A 23,462-nucleotide genomic window follows, 5' to 3' on the forward strand; every position below is an offset into this window, starting at 1 on the left:
CACACAACCACTCCACACACCCACACACAATCTCATGTATGAATTCATCCCAGCATCTTCCTAAGCTACAGCACTCTCCCTCAGAGTCCGCTTTTCCTGGTCATTCATTATTCAAAGGAATTTTCTGTGCATTTGTCTTTACCATGACTAAGTGCCACATGTGTGCACGTGTTTATGTGTGTTTGCACGCACACATGTGAGCATAGGTGTATGTCACCCGCTTTCACGTAGGGCTGGTCGGAGGGGTGCTCCTGCCACTTGCCACGAGTGCGGGTCTGTTTACCCTCTTGGCTCCGGGCCCCCACGTTGCACGTTAAGGCTGTGATGACAGAGACCTTTCCCCCAGGGATCTTCAGTTCTAGCAGAAAGGGAAGACATAGCACGGAAAGCTCGGAAAGGAGGCAGCTCCCAATCTAAGCAGCTCGAGGAGATAGTGAGATGTACACAAGATAATTGCAATTCAAGGACAGTGAGAAGAAAGCAAGAGAAACCTATGAGAAGGGTCAGGATGGCAAAATCATGGCAGAGTTAACCCCTGAGGTGGGTCGTGAAGTAAGGAGGGTCTTTAGGAGATGAGTGGGAAAGGGATGAGAGTATTCCATTTCATACCCAAGGGGATATGAAGGAAAAGATGGGTCAAATGAAGAACATCCAGTTTCTTTTTCACCTAATGTTAATGCCCAAACCACTCCTAGGGTAGCGTGACAAGGGTTGTATCCTAGGGCACTGAAATTTATAGGATGCTGACAGCACTTGCCATAGTTGATCCTCAAGCCTGACTAGCAAGATTCTTTAAGCTAAAATCAGAAACTATCAGAAGGGCATCCTAAGGAAGAACTCTTTCCCCCGACTCCTCTCTGTCCCAGAATTCCTCTCTCCCCACCCTGTAGTTTTGCTTTGAGATCTAGTGCACCAGCACTAAAACAGCTCGTTACAGCTCTGACTGAAAGCATTCTTCCCCTCTGCTCCCCTAGGAGGGTCCCTGACCCGCTCCTCCCTCCCTTCCAGGGCAAGTGTTGGGTATCCAACACAATAACGGTCATCAGCGCTGGTCTTAGAAAAGCACACAGGTTTATTGCATATCAATCTCATGTATAAATTCATCATAGCATTGGAAAGATTACATTTGGTATACATTCCTAATCTACAGCATTACCCTCAAAATCAGCTTTTCCTAGTCATTATTTTAAAGGAATTTCTCTACACAAGTACATTTGTCTTTATCACAAGCATCAAAATGAAATTTTGCAAAAAAAAAAATCGCTCATTTTAATTATTTTCTACACTTCATATCTTTTTTTAAAATCTCATTTATTCTCCCACAAGCGATTTTCATATTAATTAATTAAGAACTGCCCTCCCCCCTGTCATGTGAGCAGTTCCAGATTTCTAGTCCTGGACGTTGAACCTAATCACATATACATAAGTGCATCTACGGAATTTTTTTTTTCTGTTTTTAATAAAAATTTCACAAACAGACACAATAATGACCGCTAAACACGAGTCATGCACAGTTTACTTATAAACATAACCGAAGCAATATACAATCCGAAGTGAAACAGGACGAGCACCATCCGCTTTCTCAATGGTTTTGAAACATTATATGAGAACCAGACATTTACAATTTGATTATTTTTTTTCCCAACACTATACAGCCCTAAAAGAAAACAAAACAACAACAAAAAAACCTTAAATCAAATCGGTCTCGTAACAATGGGGAAAGGAACAACAGAAAATGCCTAAATTCAGGATTCTTAACAAGCATGATATATAACTATGTTTTTAAGTTATTTTTTTCTTTTTTTCTTTTTTTTTTCTGCAGGCTGGAGAAGAAGTCTGGGCAAAGCATCTCTTGCTCGGAGGAGAATGGCGATCGTGTAAATTATCGCCAAAAAGAAACCTTTCGAGTGACTATTCAATAGTGAATTACACATTTGGAAACTTGAGCTGCCTTCATCTTTTTTCCAAAAGTGGTAATCATAAGAATCCATGATAGGCAAAACAATAATAATAATAATAATAATAACAATAACAATAACAATATTGAAAAAATAAAGGAGGGTGTGTGAGAGATAAGAATAAAAAGGAGGGGTATGGGAGGTCATCTCATCCAATCATCCTCATTTTGAGGAAACTGAGGCCCAAGGTCACAGAGCTCTTAAGTGGCAGAACTGGTATTTGAAACCAGGACCTGGATCCAGCATTCTTTCTACTGGTCCAGTTCTGCCATGCAGAAAAAAAAATATTAAAAAGTCCTCAGAATAATGCAAGGATGCTTTCATCACAGTATCACTCAGCACGAGAGAGAAAGAATTTAATGGCTTTTGGGAGGAACAGTTTTGCCTTCATGCTCCTAATTGAGATTAGATCTTTGTTCAATTCTTTAATTTCAAATGTCTTTAACAGGCAGCTAAGTCCAGGGTATCCTCCCTAACTTTGGCTACCCTAGTTTCCCCTCTCATTCCCCCCCTCAAATTCAGCAAGTGTATAGGGCTAAGCACTTTGGAATCACTTGGATAGGAGTGGGGTGGAAAGAGATACTAAAACTCTGAATCTAAAAAAAAAAAGTACAGCAACTTGAGCTTATGCAAGGAAAATTGAGATAAAGTGGGCAGACTTCTGGGGCTTCAGCTGGCACATCAAAGAAAGTAGGGTTTTTTTCTTTTTTTTTGTCTCTTCCCTTGAAATGACTTTCTTTTTCATGCCCATTTCTTCCCTTTCTGGTCCGCCATCTTTTATACAATCAACTATCCTTCCTCATTACCACCGGAATCTTGGTCTCCAGGACAAGACTAAATATTAAGGTACGTCTTCCCAGAGAAATGATGTGGACAGTCAAGAAAAGCGACCGGTCAGTTCACTCAACTCACTGGTATGGCTGATGGCTTTTATTGAGTTTGACCCAATTGTTTGCGTATTGCAAGATCATTCTGGCAGGGCCTACATCTGATGCATGAGAAAAGTTAGCAGCCATGTGGTAGTTGAGGGAAGTAGACCGGTCATCGCCACTGATTTGGCATGACGGTGTGTCTGGACACACACCCAGGGCACCAATGTTTGCTCCTTTCACCATTAAACTCCTTCATCCCACTAGTGCACTTGGTAACTTAGCAACTGTACCAGTCACACTATTTCTGTGCTTTGTGACTATGGCTACCATGGCCACCAGTGATAGAAACAAAATTAAATTTAAAAGTGATTGAAAGAGACCAGCAGGGTTCTGAACTCTCTGCTGCTCCCAGTGTGGTGGTCCGGGATTCCCAGCACCTTCACAGTGTTACTAGGTTTCTGAACAGAGGGGTTCTTTCTGGTGTTTTGTGTATTTGACCTAGAACCATCTGAACGGAGTTGGAAATCTAGGCTTCCCTGAAGCTTGGAGTAAAGATAAGCCTTCATTTCAGATTGAGGAAATCCAACATTTTTTAAGGAAAACAACCATTCCAGGAAAAGGTAAATCGTAAGAACTAAGTGCTTCTTTTTTAAGGGTCTACGCTACAAATGATGAAATCTTCCACATGGAAGCATGAGGACCTCACTACTAAGCAGAAATCTCATAAACTCTAATCGTCTTGCAGTGAAACAAAACAATTAGTTCGGGGAGTTTGAGTGTGTAAGTGGGACTCTTGAGGGGGTGGTGAAGAGGAGATATTGTACAGATACAGTGAATTGTTTCGTAGAAGAAAGATTTCGCTCATTCTGCTTAGCCCTGAAGGACAGAACCAGGACCGACATTTTTCAACTTTGCATAAAAGAGAAAAAAAAATTCTAACAATTTGATCTGTCTAAAAATGGAACGAGGCTGCCTTTTTGGGGGGCTGGAGGGAGAAGAAAGGGTTGGATAATGGAGTTCTCTTAAACAGAGAATGGATAATTACTTGTGGGGAATGCCAGAGAGGAGAATCCTGGTTTGGCTATAGGATGTACTAGATGATCTTTGGGGTCTCGTTTGACTGAGAATCTAGGATCAAGAGAACAGCAGAGTATTTAACAGAAAGCAGGAAGAATCAAGTTGTAATAAAAAATGCTAACCCTCATCTCTTTGTGGATGCTGCCAACATATGTACGTGCGTGTGCATGTTTAATATTTCTGCTGATAGTCTTATCTCGCCTAATTTGGGAAAGATGGATCCAAATCCTCTGTAAAGATCAGGGAAATAAGTTTCCTCCTTCAGCCTCCACCCTCTACCTTAACCTTTTAAAGGAAAAAATTGCAATTAGAATTTGTAGAAAAAGAGGTTTGTGATGAAGTCAATTTTCAAACAAAGTCCTGTCTTGAGCCGAGAAATTACTCTACAACATCTAATGGGTCTGGAAAGCAGGGAAATCGGTCGACACAGACATGTAGAAGTGAGTGTTTTAATCTGCAAGCTTTGCTCAAGGCTGACAAGGCCAGGCTGCCCCATTTACTTCTTTTTCCTAATTAACCTTCCCCTCCTGCTTTCCCAAAAGACGGATCATCCCCAACCTGCTAAATTGTGCAAAAAAGACCTACCCATGAAAACAATACTTGGAGGAGTGGCTTAAGCTGTTGACAGGTAAACTTATATTAAAATGGAGAAAAGCCAAGGCTTATTATTGTGAAAGAAAGGAAAGAAGGAAGGAGGGAAGGAAGAAAGAAAGAAAAAGAAAAGAAAAGAAAAGAAAGGAAAAGAAAGAAAGAAAGAAAGAAAGAAAGAAAGAAAGAAAGAAAGAAAGAAAGAAAGAAAGAAAGAAAGAAAGAAAGAAAGAAAGAAAGAAAGAAAGAAAGAAAGAAAGCCAAGGCTTATTATTGTGAAAGAAAGGAAAGAAGGAAGGAGGGAAGGAAGAAAGAAAGAAAAAGAAAAGAAAAGAAAAGAAAAGAAAAGAAAGAAAGAAAAAAGAAAGAAAGAAAGAAAACAAAATTAGTTAGGTTCTGATCTATCAAAGGAAATTGACCATCAACCCAAATCCCAGGATTCCCTCCTCCTGCAGCTATCACCCTGACTGACAGATATTTCTATTGCTAAGTTTGAACTTTAATTATTTACAGCTATCATCAGTTGTCTTTATGAATGCATCAGCTGTATTTGAAAACAACAACAGGAATTAACCTGATGGAATTTTTTTTCTTCTCCCCATTCCTTTTTATAAATAAACACTGTAAAGTTCTTGGCGATATGGCACTTTTACCTCGAAGGCTGCCCTGGATAAAAACACCTTGGTTCACAGTTGTCTCTATTTACATTAAAATTTTTTCTTTTAAAGGGCAACTTAGACGAGGTTTTTTCCCCTCACCCCCCCACCTCTCTCTCCTTGTTGGGATATTAATTTTTTTTTCTTTCCTTTCCTTCCAAACAATAAAAGAAATAAATAGAACACTTATCCTAAATGCAACCGTAATCGAAAATCAAATTTAACACAACATATGATTGTCTGGAAAATTGGCAGCAATGACAGCGGGATCAATTAGGGGGTATTTGGCACATTAATTTAAAAAAAAAATTGTCCTACTCCCTGGTTATCAATCATACAACACGTAATCTTAATACACGATTTTGGTCCTTCACTAGATACTTATATTAACATTATTTTTTTTTCACAATGAGGATATCTAATGCCAAAAAAAAAATACTGTTAATGAAGAAATGAAAAAGAAAAAGAATTAGAAAAAAATTACAAGTTATATACAGATTAAGGTAAATTCCATCAGAAAAAAAATTATTATTTTAAATTGGCCCCTATGGGAATAATTTAAAACCCATTCAAATGGGCAAGTACTGTGGTGCTGGAGGACGGGTGGATGTTTCCAGGAAAGGAATGTTCTAGCTTAAACTCTTAGAGCCTGGCTAATGATGGTGGACACAGTTCCGTTCTTGAGCTGCATCTTGCCAAGATCTTGTGCAAACATTGGAAACGGGAGTTAAATAATGTCTTGTGAATCCGGAGTCCGAGGCACACAAATGGACTTGGCAGCTTAGAAGTCTGACCCCCTTGGGGAGCCACGAAGAGAGCAAATCGAAGTGGCTAGCTGTTCTTCCAGTCCACGTCATCGGGGGGGGGGGGGGGGGGGTTGAGGAGCGAGGTGGGAGGGAACAGGGCACTGTTCTAGGGCGACCCGAGAATGGCCAACGGGCCCCAAATCTTGGATGGGGAGGTGAGGACACAAGGACAACAGAAGCAAGACCCCTCGGATCTCAGGGGAAATTCAGCATGTAAGGGACCGACGGCCCCCTTTTCACTCACTTCAGTTGCTCCTCCATGTCCTAGGTGGCTCACATCAGCCCAAACTGCTGAACTTTAGGCGCCAAGGATGCATTGCCAGGAGACTCCTCCCACTGGGCGAAATTAGGGGTTCCCTAGTTTTAGCTACAAGTCACTTAGTGGCAGGCACATTTCTTAGTCCCAACCATGGGGCAGTCCTATCTGCAATGACACCATGTCTAAGGATGGCTCAGGAAGGCCCTTCATTTTTATTCTAGTTCGGTTTTTACCTATGGTCTCCATGAGCTTTCACGTTCACTTTTCCATGTGGACAAACAGGATCAGAGAGAGGGAAAAAAGGGGGGGAGGGGAGGGGAGAGAGAGAAAAAAAAAAAGTCCATGGTTGTCCTAAAGGATTTAAAAAGCACATGCAATCTCTATGCTGTGCTTGAGGCTGGTTAACGTCCAGGAGGGAGCGGATAGTTCAAATCAATGTAAAACTACTTAAAAAAAAAACCAAAAAAACAATTTGCAAGTAATTTCAGATTTCTTAAAAATACTTTAAAAATTCATGAGCTCAAAGAGAATCTGTAGATTACTAAAAATGTTATTTGTCTTTTCATTATATATGAAAAAAAAAAAAACCCAACAACCTGAAAACAACTTAAAAGTGATCTATCTCTTTAGAGCCCAAACTTGATTTATCTTTTTCCCTTAAGAAGTGCCATTCAGATCCCCTGAAATGGCCAAATGGCTTTAATTTCAGATGAAAACTTCTACATTAGCTGGGGTGGAGACAGGGGATAGCGAATGCTGTTTCCCAACTCTAATGAACTAGGCTTTGACTGCTGTTAACCTGCTATTATTGTGCCACAGATTAGCCGTGTTTCCAAAAACTATTCTTAGAGATGGTGAAATCCTGGGACTGCTTCAGGGATGCTCTGGGTTCTGGCGTTCAGTTTGAGAAATCAAGAGACAAGCTACGGTGGGTAGATAAAAGGAAACAAAACGAAACCAAAAATTAAAAAAAAAAAAAATTCAGGCGTTGCAGATCACAGGTGAAGAGTTATGTTTCCCCAGCCCAAATCGTAGAGACTTCCCTGAGGATCTCTGCTCTGTCTTGCGGTTGTCCAGAATTTCTGCAAGGGGCATTAATAGCATGGTAGTCGTCTCACTCTGGACTCTGTCTCCAGTGCCTCCGTGACCTCTCAGAGGTGGTTAATGGAGTTGAAGGCCCCCGTCTCTGATGCTGCTCCCGTCATGTTCAACCAAGCGTCCAGAGAATTCTGGGAGGAAGTGTGAAGAGGAGCATTCTCAGAGAGAGAAAGCATCATTGCATAAGCCTGTGGGGAAGGAAAAAGACCACGATACAGACAAGGGAAATGAGTGAATAGATTTATATGATATGAGAAATCAGACAAGAGGTCCAGCCGTTCCCTTGGTGACCACCCTGGAGCACCCACCCAGACAGCCTCCCCTTTACAAGGAGGAATAGCTATGTAAGTCAGGACCTTCCTCCTCCGTGCTCACAGAGGACTTTATTCTGCACTTCTCCAAGGCACTCACTGTGTCATGGCTTTAGCCTCCTACTATTTTCTTGCTTTAAATCAGGGGTTCTCAAACTCTGACCTGCGGGTCTGATGCAGCCCGCTGAGGACATTTATGCACCGCTGGGTTATGGCAAATGGGCTGAGGGGCGGAGACAGAGGGTGAGCTTTTGTTTTTACTACAGTCCGGCCCTCCCACAGTCTGAGGGACAAGGAACTGGCCCCCTATTAAAAAGTCTGAGGACTACTGCCTTAAATCATCAAACAATTCAAATCTATGGTGCAGAGAAGCGTACTTCCTCCTACTTTTTAAAATTTCCATGGTCTGAGCTTAACACATGCTTAGTACGGTGCCTGGCACATAGTAGCCGCTTAATAAATGTTTACTGATTGACCGGTTGATTGATTGACTGAGTCAATATGAAATGTTTCCATCAGAGAACTCAGTGCGATTTCTATAAACGCCTTCTTGTTGGACATAATTGGATTTATGGGAAAAACAAAACAAAACAAAACATTTCCTGCCCATTCCTACAGGGGATGCCCTTCGAAGGTTAGTAAAAAGACAAAAGACAGAGACATGCAAATGGCTTGTGCCGAGCCCCCATGGGTGTTCTCCCTTCAACCTGCCTAGATAACTTAAGACGAGGTAACTTAAGCCTGACATTTAGTTAGCACTGTCCTTGGTTAAGTCTTGCTTAGAACATGGGGAAGGAATTGACCCAAAGAATTTAGATATGGACTGAAATTCCAAACATAGACAATAGACTTGGAAAACAATGTCCCCTAGGTCAACAGCTCAAGGACATGCAAATTTGTTGGCTTGGCTGATGACCTCCCTTATCTTATGACCTACCTATATATATAGCTTACTACTGACTTGGTGAATGGATGAAGTCTTGTCCAGAATAATACAGATTTACTATTTACTATTAGAGGGGATTTGAACCCAAATATTCCTAACTCTAAGCCTGGTATTCTATTATGATTCTCAAATTTTTCTCTTAAAAGAACACAACATTAAAGATTGCTCTGAGCCAATTCTGTTTGTTTTTTGTTTTGTTTTTTAATTTTCTTTCTCCTTATCTCTGGGACCTACAGATCAGTTTTTAAAGTAGGACTGAATGAGAGGATATTGGGAAGTTTAAGATTAAAGGGCTGCTTACAATTGTCCCTTTTCTGGAAATGACACAATCTCTGGTCTTAACGCCAATCTGAGATTGCCTTGGCTTGGTCACAATTGGTCAGAAAGTAGTGTTCCTACAACCAAAGCACTTGTTGGTTGTTGTTTTTTAAGAACAAAAGAAGGAGAAAGAGAGGGAGAGAAAGGAGAAAAGAAAAATTTCCAAAATATCCAAATTTTATTCAGAAGACCAAGTCTGTTTGCAGAAGACTGGCCTAACGATTCATAAAGAGCTCACTGCCCAACTAGGGATGAAAGTATTTTGGCCATGGTGACAGGGAAAAAAAATTAACAAAGAAGCAACCCCCCCCCCAAAAAAAAAATCACTATAGTGATGGTGCAGAATGGGGTCACAGGGTGTTAGGACACATTTTGAACAGTCTTTACTTTGATCTCCTCCTAATGAAAGTCTCACAGTTTGGCAGGCCTAGGTGGATGGCCAATTGCATGGATGGAGATAACTCAGGACTCGAGGAGATCACAGATCTATCACTCGACTATGACACAGGTGCAGGTCGGTTTTTGGATTAAATGTTATCAGAGCAGATTTAAGAAGAGGCAGCAAGGCAAACTGGCCAGGGGGCTGGCTAGCCTTAGAAGCCCTAGGGCTTCTAGGCAAGCCCCTTCACCTCCTATCATCCATGGTAATAGCAAGACTGTAAGTCCCAGAGAAAAAGGCCAACTTGAATTGACAGAGGGAATTTCCCCATTTGAAAGGTCTGTATTCTGATAAAATCAAGGCTCAGGTCCCTATCCTATAGCACAAGGTCACGATAAACAATGGGGCAAGGAACCATCTAGTTTGAAGCCTGAGTTTGGAAAAGTGACCAAACCCTGGAAAATTTCCAAATTGTAAACTGGCAACCAGGTGGGAATGGGTCTCAGGGCAGCCCCGCCAGTCTGAGGGAAGCAAAGAGCTGGCTAGCCAGGGACCCCAGAGGCTGTTGGCGACCCGGTGGGAGGGAAGGGAAGGAGGCAGGCATGATGCTCAGAGAGAGAGGTACCTACCTGGTTTTTAGCCTGCCTGTACAAAGTTTGTTTTATTGCCTCAAAGTCTAAGGTGGAATTAAACACATCTTTAACTTCAAATGCTTCCTCAGCCGCTTTGCGGAGATCCAGCCCCTTCCCAAAATTCGGCATCTGCTCCAAATCTAACAGGCCGGCTTCTTCCTCCTCCATACACCTGTACCAAGGACCAGGGGGAGGGAAGGGGGTGACCTGTTTGTTAGCTGGTCTGGCCTCGGAGGGCTTTCACTGATGCCCGAATGGCTGACTTGGGGCCTGCATGCATAGCCCACAGAGCTTCCACAAGCCACATGCACAGAGAGAAAGACACAGACAGGAAGCTATACACACACACACACACGCACACACACACACACATACACACACAGACACGGATGCAAGGGGGGCACATGAACAGAAATCCAAAGGAAAGGACGACGGGTGGTCACGGGGGCTCTCTGCCAGCTCCCGGTCTGTGCCCTCAGGTTGCCCGAGAGCTTGGGTTTAGCTGGCTGGTGTCTGGCTGGGCTGGTTGATGGATAACCAGTCCTTAATTACTTCAGGAACCTAATGTAGTTCTTAATGGAGGCCTGGGACTCATATTCCCAGGGGTTGGGGGTTCTGGTGTGAGTCACCGGGAAATGGAATCTATTCCCAGAGTTTCCTGATGGAAACCCCAGGACTGGCCCTCAGGGAGAAGGTGGCCGTGCATGGTGTCGAAAGATGACAGAAACAAGCCCCGTCCTGGGCCTGTTTGAAAAGCTGCAGGACCCATGCTCTTCCACTAGGGTCCCTTAACTATGGGGGTTGTCGCAATCCCTCTTAGAAGGTGATGTAAGGAGCCCCAACTCATGGGACCCCTTTCCCTTCCCATCCCGGAAAACTTTGAGCCTGAGTTCTAAATCGCTGGAAGTATCAAGGGGGCATTTTGATTAATTAGAATCCCAGAATTTCAGCAGCAGAAGGGATCTCCAAGGTCACCTCGTCCCGTGTCTGGATCAGACACAAATTTTGACAAGAGATCCCCCGTCTTTTGCTCAAAGGCCATTCCGAGGAAGCTCATTCTACATCTGGGCTGTTTCAACTGATAGGAAATTTCCCCCCGTACAGATTTGACATAGATTAAGAGGACTTGGGGGGTCCTTTACCCCACCCTGAGAGCTGGAAGGAGTCTCAGAGGTCACTAAATGAAGAAACTCAGATCCCTTCCAGAGAGAGAAAGTCACCTGCCCATCTTCGCAAAGGTGATTCAAAGCCACAAGCCATAGGGGCTTGGGAAGAGGATGAGAACCTCCATTCGTTTCCAGACTGGACAGTTCCCCAAGCTCGTCATCTCAATATGGATCTCTTCTACAAAGTCCCCGATTTTCTGCCACCCTGGCCAACGGATATATTAGCTATGGCCAGTTCCATTTTTCTGACCCACCCCATCCATGGGGGGCTTCATTTCAAGGCACGAGGCTTTGAACTTAGTCTCCAGATGGCTGTTTATGAATGTTGTTCATTAGCATCTACAGGGGATGACCGATAAATCAACTGGGAATTAGGGCTCTGGATCACAGACATCGATTTGGTGCTGGAAAGGACGTTAGAGGTCAACAAATCTAACCCTTTTATTTTATAGATGAGGAAACAGAGTCCCATCAAAAGGAAAATGGCTCGTCCAAGGTCACACAGGTAATGAGTGTCTGGGGCAGGATGTCTATCCAAGGGTTCCTTCCTGACTCCACGGTCAGTGCTCTAGGACCTGGATCCTTGGACATTGTCCAGAGGCCAAGGTAGGGATCCAGGAGCTCGGGTGCTTTGATTGGAAACTACTGAAAATATCCAACATGGAGAGAAGTTTTATGTTTCAGCTGAGACCGGCCTAAAGTTCGTAACATAGTGAATAAAGAACTGCATTTGGAGTCAGGAAGATGGATTTTAATTCTCCTTAAGACACTGCTGTATGTATGACCTTAAGCAGGCCACAATCTCAGTTTTCTCCTCTTTAAAATGGGGATCATAAGAGCACCTAAATGAACCAGTCTGTGTAAAGTGTTTTGCAAATCCTAAAGCACTATATTAAGGTTGGGCAATGTTATGTTACATTTTATGATGTTACCTTATGTTATATACTATGTGGTGATATTATATAATTAAATATAATAATTATTATACAATGTAATTATGTGATACAAATATTATAATATAGAACTATCATATAACGTTATTATATAAAATAATGATTTTTATTATTATGGTCTTAACTCTGCACCTTTTATTTATGGGAACTTGAGTCAATCATTTCCCTTCTCTGGCTTTCAAGCTTCTCCCCCATAAAATGAGGGATCTGAACTCAATATCATCTAAGGTTCCTATCATTTCCAATCCCATGATCCTATGCGCTTGCTGGCCACCAGCCTTTGGATTTCCTTCTGTGGCAGTAGCCCTTAACTCTGCCCTTGAAGGTAGCTTTTGGGGGAAGGGGGGTAGCTGGAAATGAAGGCTCAAATCAAGTTGGGGGTGAGGCAGATTCACAGTCCAAAAAAAATAAAGTGAACTCAGCCCCTGTGGCTTGCCTTCATTCTGCCTCTTCTCCCTCCGCCCTCCCAGCCACCCTGGATGGAGTCCGATCCCAGCCCACTATAGGGAGCTCCAGAAGAATGGTAGCACCACCTTCTTGTGTGATCAAAAGCTCATGCTGAGTGATGTGGGCTCTTCGTCCTCCTCATCCTCATAGGCTCCTTGGGGCTCCGTGGTGGGGGAGACGGTCTCATCCTGGGACTTCCCTGTCAGGCTGTCGTCGTCTTCCTCCTCCAACTCTTCCTCCTCTTCATCTACGTCCTCTGACTTTTCATTGGTTAACCCATGGCACTGAGAATTGCTATCGATGTCCTGAATTTCTGGCCTGAAAGCACATGGACAAAACGGGACATTTTCAGGGAAGGGGCACTAGCCGTGACCGTCTATCCTGGTCCTGTGATAAACCCAGATGGACCAGCCCCTGCAAGATCTTCTCTCCACCTCACTCCCAATAAACACAATGTATCCCTCAGGTGAACCTTCTGAGATGCTGTCTAAGTTGATCGATAGGGTACTATTTCTTGTGGCTAATGGATTATTGTGACAGACACAGAGATTGGGAAATGATGTGAGTGCTGCTCCAACAATCAGAATCTTAAACTGTTTTAGTCAGATGTATACAGAAGATGCAACTTTTATTAGGATTTTTTTTTTGAGAAGTGATGAGGAGAAATGACATTATGCTGTATTAAGATAGAAACTAAAAATATGTGGGTTCCCCAGAGGCAAAGTTCTCTGGAGAATGCGTATGTGTAATTATTTATTTTTCCATGCCATCCCACTCTTCCTCCAACCGCATCCCATACACTAGCCTCAAGCTTTTTCTGTTTAGAAAAGACTTTGACTGGATGTTTCTGAGGTCTCTTACATCCTAAGATCTCTAATCCAATGGTTTTGTTCCTGAGGTATTCAGCTTAGTTTCTATGGTCAGGGTACATTTGTATGATCCAAACTGTTTCTAGAGAAGAAGGTCAGAAATTCAGGTCACTATCCAGAAGCCTGTTATTTTTCTAAATATCTAATGGGTTGGTAGCACGTAGGTGATGATTCTAGGGGGCTGGCTCCTGACAGAAGCTTTGCTTTTCCATTCAGGTCACACTTGTGGAACTTTAAGAGCTAGAGTGATAGAATATAAGTGCTGGAAAGGGCTTGGAACATAGAACCTCGAATATCAGAGCTGGAAGGAAACTTAGAGAGTGTTAGAGCTGGGGTGGAGGTGCTTACAACAGAGAAGGTTCTACAAAAAACCTTAGAACATAGAAGGTCAGAGTTGGGAGAAGCCTTAAACATAGACTGTCAGAAGTGAGAAGGAACTTACAACAAGGAATATCAGAATTGGGAGAGAATGTAGAACAGGGGATATTAGAGCTAGGAGGGTCTTTAGAACATGGAATGTAAGAGCTGGAATGGTCCTTAGAACATGGAATGTCAGAGCTGGGACGGTCCTTAGAACATGGAATGTCAGAGCTGGGATGGTCCTTAGAACGTGGAATGTCAGAGTTGGGATGGTCCTTAGAACTTGGAATGTAAGAGCTGGAATGGTCCTTAGAACATGGAATGTCAGAGCTGGGATGGTCCTTAGAACGTGGAATGTCAGAGTTGGGATGGTCCTTAGAACTTGGAATGTAAGAGCTGGAATGGTCCTTAGAACATGGAATGTCAGAGCTGGGATGGTCCTTAGAACATGGAATGTCAGAGTTGGGAGGGCCTTTAGAACATGGGACATCAGAGTTGGGAGGGCCCTTAAGACATAGGATGTCAGAGCTTGGAGAGGATTTTAGATCATGAAATAACTTTAGAACATAAATTATCAGAGCTAGAAAGGAGGCACAGAAAATAAAATGTCAGAGGTAAAAAGGACCTTATTACTTAGAACTTTAGCCTTGAAAGGGACTTTGGAAGCTGTCCACTTCAATTCTATTTGTATCAATGCTTCTCACAGTGTGGAGACACGGCCAGAGTGTCCCCTGGAGCAAAATACACCTGGGGCAGGGGATAAAGCATCTGGCCTTGGGTTTACTCTTGGATATGCTTCCAAATTTCTTACCTGACTAGGACTCACCTGTCCATTAGCCTGAAGTCTCAAAATAAGTCTGTCTCCCTCAAAGGACTATCAAATAAAGGACCCAGTAACCTCAAAGTGTCAAAGGGAAAGGACTATTTTTAATAGTAGGATGCCAAGGACATGGAGCAGTATGGGGTGTCCTGATTCTTCGGTGGAACAAGTTTCCTTTGCAAAAGGAGCCTTAATAAACCTCCAACAAAACAAAATGGAGAGGCCTTCCTCCTCGGGGCTGCCTTTTGTCACCCAGTCTAAACACATCAGGAGTGTGTTTGTTTTAGAGAATTGTGATTGATTTTCCTCTAGAGGATGGCCAAACTCGCCCTCTGCTTCTCTGTAGCCAGTCTGGGCAAGAGTCCTTGCATTTGGGCTAGAGGGATTTTTGTTTTTTTTCTCTAAACTTACATCAGTCAAAGTTGAAAGAGCCCTCATTTCCTCCAGGAAATACCATCAGAAAGTTTGTTTTGCTGTAGCTCACAGCTTTAACCTGAAAACTACACTGAAGACTCAGTTCCTGCTTGTGCATGACTATATCTGACACTCAGCTGGAGCTGGGGGTCTCAGTCACTACATGTATGTGTGTATTTATATATATATATATGTATATATATATTTATATTTACATATAAATACACACATATGTGTATGTATATAAATATATATACACATAAAGAAAGACAAAAAGAGAGTGAGGAGACAGACAGAAACTGAGAGAGACAGAGAGACACTGAGAGAGACATACATAGAGAGATAGAGAGATGGAAAGATGAGACAGAGACAGAGAGATACAAAGAGATACACTGAGAGATAGAGACAGAGAGAGTGAGAGAGACAGACAGACAGACAGAACGAGAAGAGAGAGAGAGAGAGGCAGAAAGACAGGAACAGAGAGAAAGACATAGAGAGATACACACAGACAGGCAGAGACAGAATGAGAGACACATAGAGAGACAGAGATACACAGAGACAGAGAGACAGACACACACTCAAAAAGAGAGACAGAGACAGAGTGAGAGAGACACATACACACCCAGAGAGACAGAGAGACAGAGAGAAAGCGAGACAAGAAAGATACAGAGACACAGAGACACAGAGACAGGGAAAGAGACAGAGAGAGACAGTGAGAAGAAATACCTGGAAAAGAAAAAGGGATTATTAAAACAGGAATTCTTAATTTAAAAAAAAAAAAACAATCTGGTGAAATTTCTGAATTCCTTTTGAGAATAATGTATTTAAATGCATAAAATAAACTATATAGGATTACAAAGGAAACCGAATACATTCAAATACTGAGTATTAATAGCACAAGTTCATGGACCCTGAGGGTTAGACCCCCTATTTTAAGTTGTTCCATTCGACAGATGCAGCTGGAGACTCAGAAGAAGACAGAGAATGCTCCTTAAGAACATCAGGCAGAGGATAAGAGGAGAAATTTGGCCCTGGATGAGTGCTCTGGGCTGACAGCGTGTCGGGGGAGAGGGTTTCAGTCGTCACACTGAGGAGGGCACCCCGCACTGATGGAATAACTCAGGGAGAAAAAGAAAGCATCTTTTGTTCGGAGTTTTCCCCTCAATCTCCCTTATCTGACAATTCATCTGTTAAATAATTGAAATAGTATGGAGAGCTTCATGAAGGGGGGAGTGATGGTGGCAGCAGCTCTTTGCAGTTAAACTTGATAGTGTGTGTGTGAGTGTGTGAGTTTGTGTGAGTGTGTGTGTGAGTGTGTGTGTACACTTATACTAGCTGTGAGTGTGAGTGTGAATGTGTGTACACATATACTAGCTGTGAGTATGTGTGTGTGAGTGTGAGTATAAGTGTGTGTGTGTGTGTGTGTGTGTGTGTGTGTGTGTGTGTGTACACATATACTAGCTTATGTTTGTTTGTGCACCCAGATTTATGTCACAAGACCAAACACTGGCTAATGTCTGCAGCAGAGAGGGGGGAAAAAATCTGCCCGTTAATGAATGAGCCTTCTCTGCACACTCCAATTCTTGAAGCTAAATGTTAGTTTAAATTAGGTTGTGCTCCCGATCACAGGTGTTTCCACAGGAAATCGCTGCCTGATAATGACTTTCTGATGAAATGCAAGACTATAAAATTCAAGCCCACTTTTGAAATCTCAACAGTTTCATCTTTATTAATGACCACCCATGGACATAATGGAGACACAAGCTCTTAACTAAACAAACAAGAGGATAATTGATGGGTTTGTCAATTATTTTTCCTCCTGCATTAATTAGCCGACACTTTGGTCTTTTATTTTTTAAACAGCTAAGATTCTGATCACTTGGAGAAAGCATGTTTCCTGGATAAAAGCTGGATAATGTTAACAATCCAAGCAGCCAACGTTGATATCAGCTGGATAAACACAGAACTTGTGATTCCCAGAATGATTATGGTAGCAGTCTGGATCGGGTGGTTTAGAGTGACATTATCCATGTTTCTGTCCCTGCTACTGTGTATTATTTCAATCAATTCAATCAATAGTTAAAACACCTACTATGTGCTCTGCTATTGGAGAGCCATAAAGATGAGTAAACCCTCAAGTATCTAGTACTCTCATTACTTATCAGTTATAAAATCTTAAAATTCTAGATATTATAATAACACCCATATTATAGATTTATTAATATAATTATATAGAATATACAATTATGTAGCCTACATATGTATAATATGATTATATCCTTTTAAAATGAATTTGAATAATTTGAATAAATGAAAACGAAATTAAAATGAATTTTGAACTGGAAATTAGGGCTTATCATGCTTTAAAAAAAATAATAAGTGAGGAAACTGGGTCCTAAGACTTAGCTACTAAATCACAGGCAGGCTGCTATACATATATAACCTCCCTTGGTAAGGAGCTAATAAAAGAGATACAGGTCATTATTAATTAATTAAATTGCTAAATTAATAAATTAATTAAATGCATCCTTGATGCATTTAATGTATTGTGAAAAATCAAACAACAATACTGCTTTGGGCGGGGAGATGCAAAGAATACATTTCTGGTATGACCAATGAAAGATGAATGAATGAAAAATAGTTATTAAGCAAACGTATAAGTAGAAGCACCTAGTGCTAGAGATACAAATACAAAAACAAATATAGCCTCCACCATTAAGGAGCTAATAAAAGAGATACAGGCTATTATTAATTAATTAAATTGCTAAATTAATTAATTAAATGCATTCTTAATGCATTCAATGTACTATGAAAAATCAAATAACAATACTGCTTTGGGGAGGGGGGGAGATGCAAAGAATAAATTTCTGATGTGCTCGACTTGTTTTAGAAAAATAAAACCAAAAGCAGATCTAAAACAGACACACTAGGAATCAAATCTCAAATCTAAGCAAAGATTTATAAAATGATAATCAATAGATCTGTTGGGGTCCAAATAGCCAGAAACAAGGCTGTCGTGTAGTAGAGAAACATGCGATGGACCTTGGATAGATGGTCAGCAACTGACCTTCAGTACCACGGCCATTCAACATGGCAGGAAATCACATCTAGTACCATAACATATGGCTAACAATCCTGTCGCAGAATCAGCACAGCCAGCGACGGAGCAAAGTGTTCTGCTGCCCAGAAGAACAATTAGCAAATTCTTGAATTGATGCCCCGTCTATATAGTACTTTTGCTAATGTTAATCATTTGCTTGTTTTAACTTAATCTGGTTCCTTAAAGTCATTATGTCTGCAAGCAAATGAAAACATTCATTAATTGGGGCCTAAGTTTGAATTTCATAGTAGGGATGCCAACAGGGTCAATACTTCTTTTAAATGTATTTTTTATATTTTATTTTATATTAATATTAATATGATCAATGAAAGATGAATGAATGAAACATAGTTATTAAGCAAACTTACAAGTAGAAGCACCAAGTGCTGGTGATACAAATTCAAAAACAAATATAGCCTCCACTGTTAAGGAGCTAATAAAAGAGATAACACTTAAGCTAAAAAACAAAACAAACTAATATTCTCCATCACAGAAGAATAAACAGAAACTCAGTTCAAATAAATAGGTTTTTTTTTTTGTTGTTTTTTGGTTTTTTTTTGGACCTTTGCCAGTCCTGGGTAAAGCATCCATGTACGTACACACATAGACCCTTGGCATTGTTTTGTGCAATGTGAAATGGGCCCTTCGGGTCATTCATATGATAATAACTGTTATTACATTTCTTACCTTTTATCCATTAGAGTTGATGCTTGGTTCAGCTCGCTATTTGCAATAAAGTTTCTGATTTCAGAGAAATACGAGTCCTCTTTTTCATCTAAAAGTGCATGGTTGTCTGATTCTGAGTTGGGGGAGGAAGTGCTGGTCCCAAGGTGATTCGTAATGACTCCCGCGTGCTGGCTCACTGAGAAGGAATCATGGGTGGAGAAGGAGAGCAGTGAGGAACAATAGCCTTCATTACTCTGGCTGTCCTGGAGGTGCAGAATCAGCCAAGACCCAGCCCAGCAAATCTGGGGCCAACGGTGGAAGCAGGGCTGACTGCAAACTTAGGGTGTTTCTTTCTGAATAGTTGGAAAAACCTCAGATTATATGTTTTAATGTAATGAAAATACTTTCCTGCTCTGAACAATAGTATTCTTATGTGATCAATCTACTCACACCCTCTTTGCCATTTTTCTCTTTGCCTCTACTTCCCTCGATTTCTGGCCGAACTTGAGGGCCATGTCTGACATCTTGAAGACAGGATGTTTTTTGTGACCTCTCCATTTCCTAAAATTACTCTGGATGGACTTGTTAGTCCATTTAGTATTTTTAAACCAATAGTCTTTAGTTCTATAGTGTTAAATATCTGTGTTAGCCGTTAATCTTGGATATTATAGGATCATAGATTTAGAGGTAAAAGGGAACTTAGAGGCCACTCAAGACAACCCTTCATTTCACAGATGAAGAAACTGAGGCTCAGTGTGAGCCTTACGGTTTGAGAGGAAAAGTGACTTTTTCATTGTCTCACAGATAAATGAATGGGAGGACTAGAACTCAGGCCCTCTGATCCCAGAACTAGTGTTTTTTTCACTGTCTAAGATGCATTGTGATTTAGGGAGAGAGAGATGATTTTGGAGATTTGGATTCAAGTTCTGACTGTGAGCCGTTCTGGGTGTGTGACCCTGAACATATCATTTGATTCCTCAGTGATCTAAACCAGTGGTTCTCAACATCTAGAGAATGCTGGAGGGTCTTTGAAACCCTTTCAGAGGGTCTACAAATTCAAAATTAGTTTTTATTTCTAATATGGTAAACACCTATAAACATAACCCATATAAACAAAATCTCTTTAGTATAAAGAGACTGAGAACAAAAGTTTGAGAAACACTGCTCTAGAATAGGATTTCTTAAAACTTTTTCCACTGGCGACACCCTTTAGCCTGAGAAATTTTTATGTAAATAGGTATACAAGTCAAACATTTACTACTAATAAATTATAATTTCACAACCCCCCAATTCAGTTACAAGACCTCTTTTGGGGTTGTGATCTACAGTTTTAGAAGGGGGCAACAGGGCCCTAATATTGTTATTTGCAGAGGAGGGATGAAGGGAATTTCTTCATGGAAGAATTTCCCTATTTCAATGAAATCATTGGTTCATCATGAACCCTGATTACCTCAGTTTCCTCATCTGTAAGAATCAGTTGGAGAAGGAAATGGCAAACAACTCCTGCGTCTTGGCCAAGAAAACTCCAAATGGGGCCACAGAGAGTGAGACATGACTCGACAATGAAAGTCTACCTGGAACATTCTCATGTTCATGCTTCTTCAGGTGTCTGTCCAAGTTGGTCTGTTGTCCAAAACACCGATTACACAGGTGACATTTAAAAGGCTTCTCCTTGTTGTGGATATTTCTCACGTGCCGCTGGAGATTGGAGGAAATGCTGAATGACCGGTCGCAGTATTTACACCTGTAAGACACAGCCCAAGACCCATGAGTGGAGGGGGAGAGAATAAACACCCTCATTAAATGGCAGACTCCATGAAGGTGGGACAGACCCTGCAGCTCAAGCTCCAAGGACTCAGAGGGAAGGGACTGCAGAAGAATCAGTTATTACATTCATCGAATGAATGGGAAAGCATTGTGTAACGCACCAGACAAATGGAAAACATCCAGGTGGCTCAGTGGGTAGAGCCTTGGACATGGAGTCAGGGATACCTCGGTCGAAATCCAGCTCAGATACTTCCTAGTTATGGGACTCAAGTCTTTATTATTTATTATTATTATTATTATTATTATTATTATTATTATTATTATTATTCGTTTTTATTTACCAGATATATGCATGGGTAATTTTCCAGCACTAACAATTGCCAAACCTTTTGTTCTAATTTTCCCTCTCCTTCCCCCCGCCCAGATGGCAGGTTGACCAATACATGTTCAATATGTTAAAGTATAAATTAAATACAATATATGTATACATGTGGGACTCTAGTCTTAACCTCTGTTTGCCTCAGTGTACTCATCTGTAAAATGGACAGAATAACTGTACCTATCTCCCAGAGTTGTGAGGATTGAATGAGGAATGAATTACTATAATAATGATTGCTATGGTATTTTCCACTGCCTCTTGCTGAGTGATCCCAATCAAACGCTCAACTCTTCTGGCCTCTCTCCTCTTGGATCTCCAGACCTGCTTCTGTCAGCGTGTGCATAGACTGAAGACCCATGGTTCCCCCAGTCTGGCTGGGACTCAGAGCTAGGGTTCTTCTGAAGAGACTGGAAATCGTTGTAGTGCCGCAGGAGGCCTGAAGAGGGGAGCCGAGAGCCATGCAAAAGGTATTGGCTGAAGCTCCCTTCCTGAATCTCGGATAGGGCTCAGAAACTCATAGGAGGGGAGAGAGCTGGGAGGAACCTTAGAGATCATTGGGTCCAATGTCTTCATTTTACAGAAGGGGAAACTGAGGCCTGAGGTGTGATGTCACCATCATGCAGGCGGAAAGTAGCAGTCAAGATTCAAACTTGTATTCTCTGATGTCTACTGCTTCGGGACCAGTTCTAGAGCTGAGAAATCCAGAAAATCCAGGCCCAATGGCCACCCGGATTCCACTAATGTATGGGTTGGGATCTCGCTACCTGAGGAGGGTTCCTGTGGCTTTGTAACTCAATCTAGAAAGGCCTAAGAGGCCATGTAGCTCTTCGTTTTATAGATGGGGAAACTGGAGCCCAGGGAGGTAAGGGAGGAGGTAAGGGAGGCCCACCTAGTACACAGATAGAGGAGAGAGAGAGAGAGAGAGAGAGAGAGAGAGAGAGAGAGAGAGAGAGAGAGAGAGAGAGAGAGAGAGAGAGAGAGAGAGAGAGAGAGAGACAGAGACAGAGACAGAGAGAGAGAGAGAGAGAGAGACAGAGAGAGAGAGAGAGAGAGAGAGAGAGAGAGAGAGACAGAGACAGAGAGAGACAGAGAGACAGAGAGAGACAGAGAGAGAGAGAGAGAGAGAGAGAGAGAGAGAGAGAGAGAGAGAGAGAGAGAGAGAGAGAGAGGCTAGATAGATGGAGAGAATACTGTGTGGATGAGGTGGGTTGACTGGACCATAGAGTGCAGGAAGGTGTATAACACATAATAAGGTTGCAAAGTAAGGTAGAGGCCAGGCTGTGAAGGTCTTTACAAGCCAAACAGCAGTTTATATTTGATCTGAAAGCTCAGAGAGAGCCTTTGAGTATAGAAATGACACGGTCAGATCTCTGCCTTAGTAAAGTAACTTTGGCAGCATGTGGAAAATATATGGACAGTGGAGAGTCTGGAGGCAGGGAGGACAATTGGGAGGCTATAGTCCAGGTGAGAGGTCAGAACTAGGATAGTGGCTGTGGGAGGAGAGAGAAGAGAAGGGATATAGCAGAGAATGTTGTGGAGATAGAAAAAGGCACTTTTGGGTACTGATGGGGCAAGGGACATTAAGGGCTCTTGGATGCCAGGAAGGTTCCTCCCCTGGGACAATCCCTCCACTGATGCATATCAGCAACTGATACAGTTACCTGCCTTAGCTTAGTGACTAACTTATGGTAGGCACGAATAAATGCTTGGTGACTTGATGTGGCTTAGCAATAAGAGGATTAGTGACTAGCTTAGGCTGACACAGGCAGCGTGCCTCAGAAGTCAAACTGGAACCGGAGTCTCCTGCTCCCAGCCACCAAGAGAATCCAGACCTTCTTGCTGGGTTCTTCTGTGGCTGTGTCGAGCAGACAGACCCAACTCTGGTTCAGGGACGCTGCGGATCCCTTGAGGAAGTGTGGTGGTGGAAGGGCCCTGGAAAGCATCCCCCAATCTGGGGGGACTCTGCTCAGCCCATCGCAATTCTGTTGGGTGTTTTCCCTAAGACAGCAAGAATTCCCTTTGGCAGGGAGGGAGGGGTGGCTGAAGTCTGAGGCTATTAGGTGCCACATGCACGCACCTTCCAGATGTGCTACAGCTGTGCCTAGGATTTGATCTCAGCAACATAAGCCCATTATTTGGGGAAAAAACAGGGCGAGCTTTATGAAACACCCTTCTGAGATGCTTATAGTTTCCATGTTCCCCCCTCTGAATGTTGCTCAGTAAAGTCTAGAAGGTTTGGCGATTCACAGAAGACTGACTGAAAGGGGAAGGTATGATTTATACTGGGAGTCATTTTGACCCTGAGGTCATTTTGTCCATTCCTCTGCTTCTAGAAGCAATACATTTATTCCACTGCAGAGAAATGAGGTTTTGTTTTCTCCTCAAATTCCTGCTGAGATTTCTGATGGAGACTTCATGTCATTCTAGTTTCACAAATTCCACAGTTAGGTTTGTCTTTTTCCTTCCTTCCTTCCTTCCTTCCTTCCTTCCTTCCTTCCTTCCTTCCTTCCTTCCTTCCTTCCTTCCTTCCTTCCTTCCTTCCTTCTTCCCTTCCTTCCTTTTTCCTTTTTTCTTTCATTCCTTCTATTCCTCTCTTCCTCCTTCCTTTCTTCCTTTTCCAC

General features: G+C 42.1%; 1 protein-coding gene across 1 annotated transcript in view; it reads right to left on the reverse strand.

The window, feature by feature from the left end:
- Nucleotides 1-1,049: 1,049 nt before the first annotated feature.
- Nucleotides 1,050-23,462, reverse strand: part of PRDM16 (PR/SET domain 16) — a 621,205-nt gene continuing 598,792 nt past the window's right edge. Inside the window, 6 exon segments of the mRNA XM_074306482.1 lie at nt 1,050-7,502; nt 9,898-10,072; nt 12,553-12,572; nt 12,574-12,784; nt 18,717-18,891; nt 20,270-20,439. Of these exon segments, the coding sequence (XP_074162583.1) occupies nt 7,368-7,502; nt 9,898-10,072; nt 12,553-12,572; nt 12,574-12,784; nt 18,717-18,891; nt 20,270-20,439 (886 nt within the window). The 3' untranslated portion in view covers nt 1,050-7,367.

Source organism: Sminthopsis crassicaudata, chromosome 3, assembly GCF_048593235.1.
Source record: "Sminthopsis crassicaudata isolate SCR6 chromosome 3, ASM4859323v1, whole genome shotgun sequence".
In the NCBI taxonomy this organism is placed as follows: domain Eukaryota; kingdom Metazoa; phylum Chordata; class Mammalia; order Dasyuromorphia; family Dasyuridae; genus Sminthopsis; species Sminthopsis crassicaudata.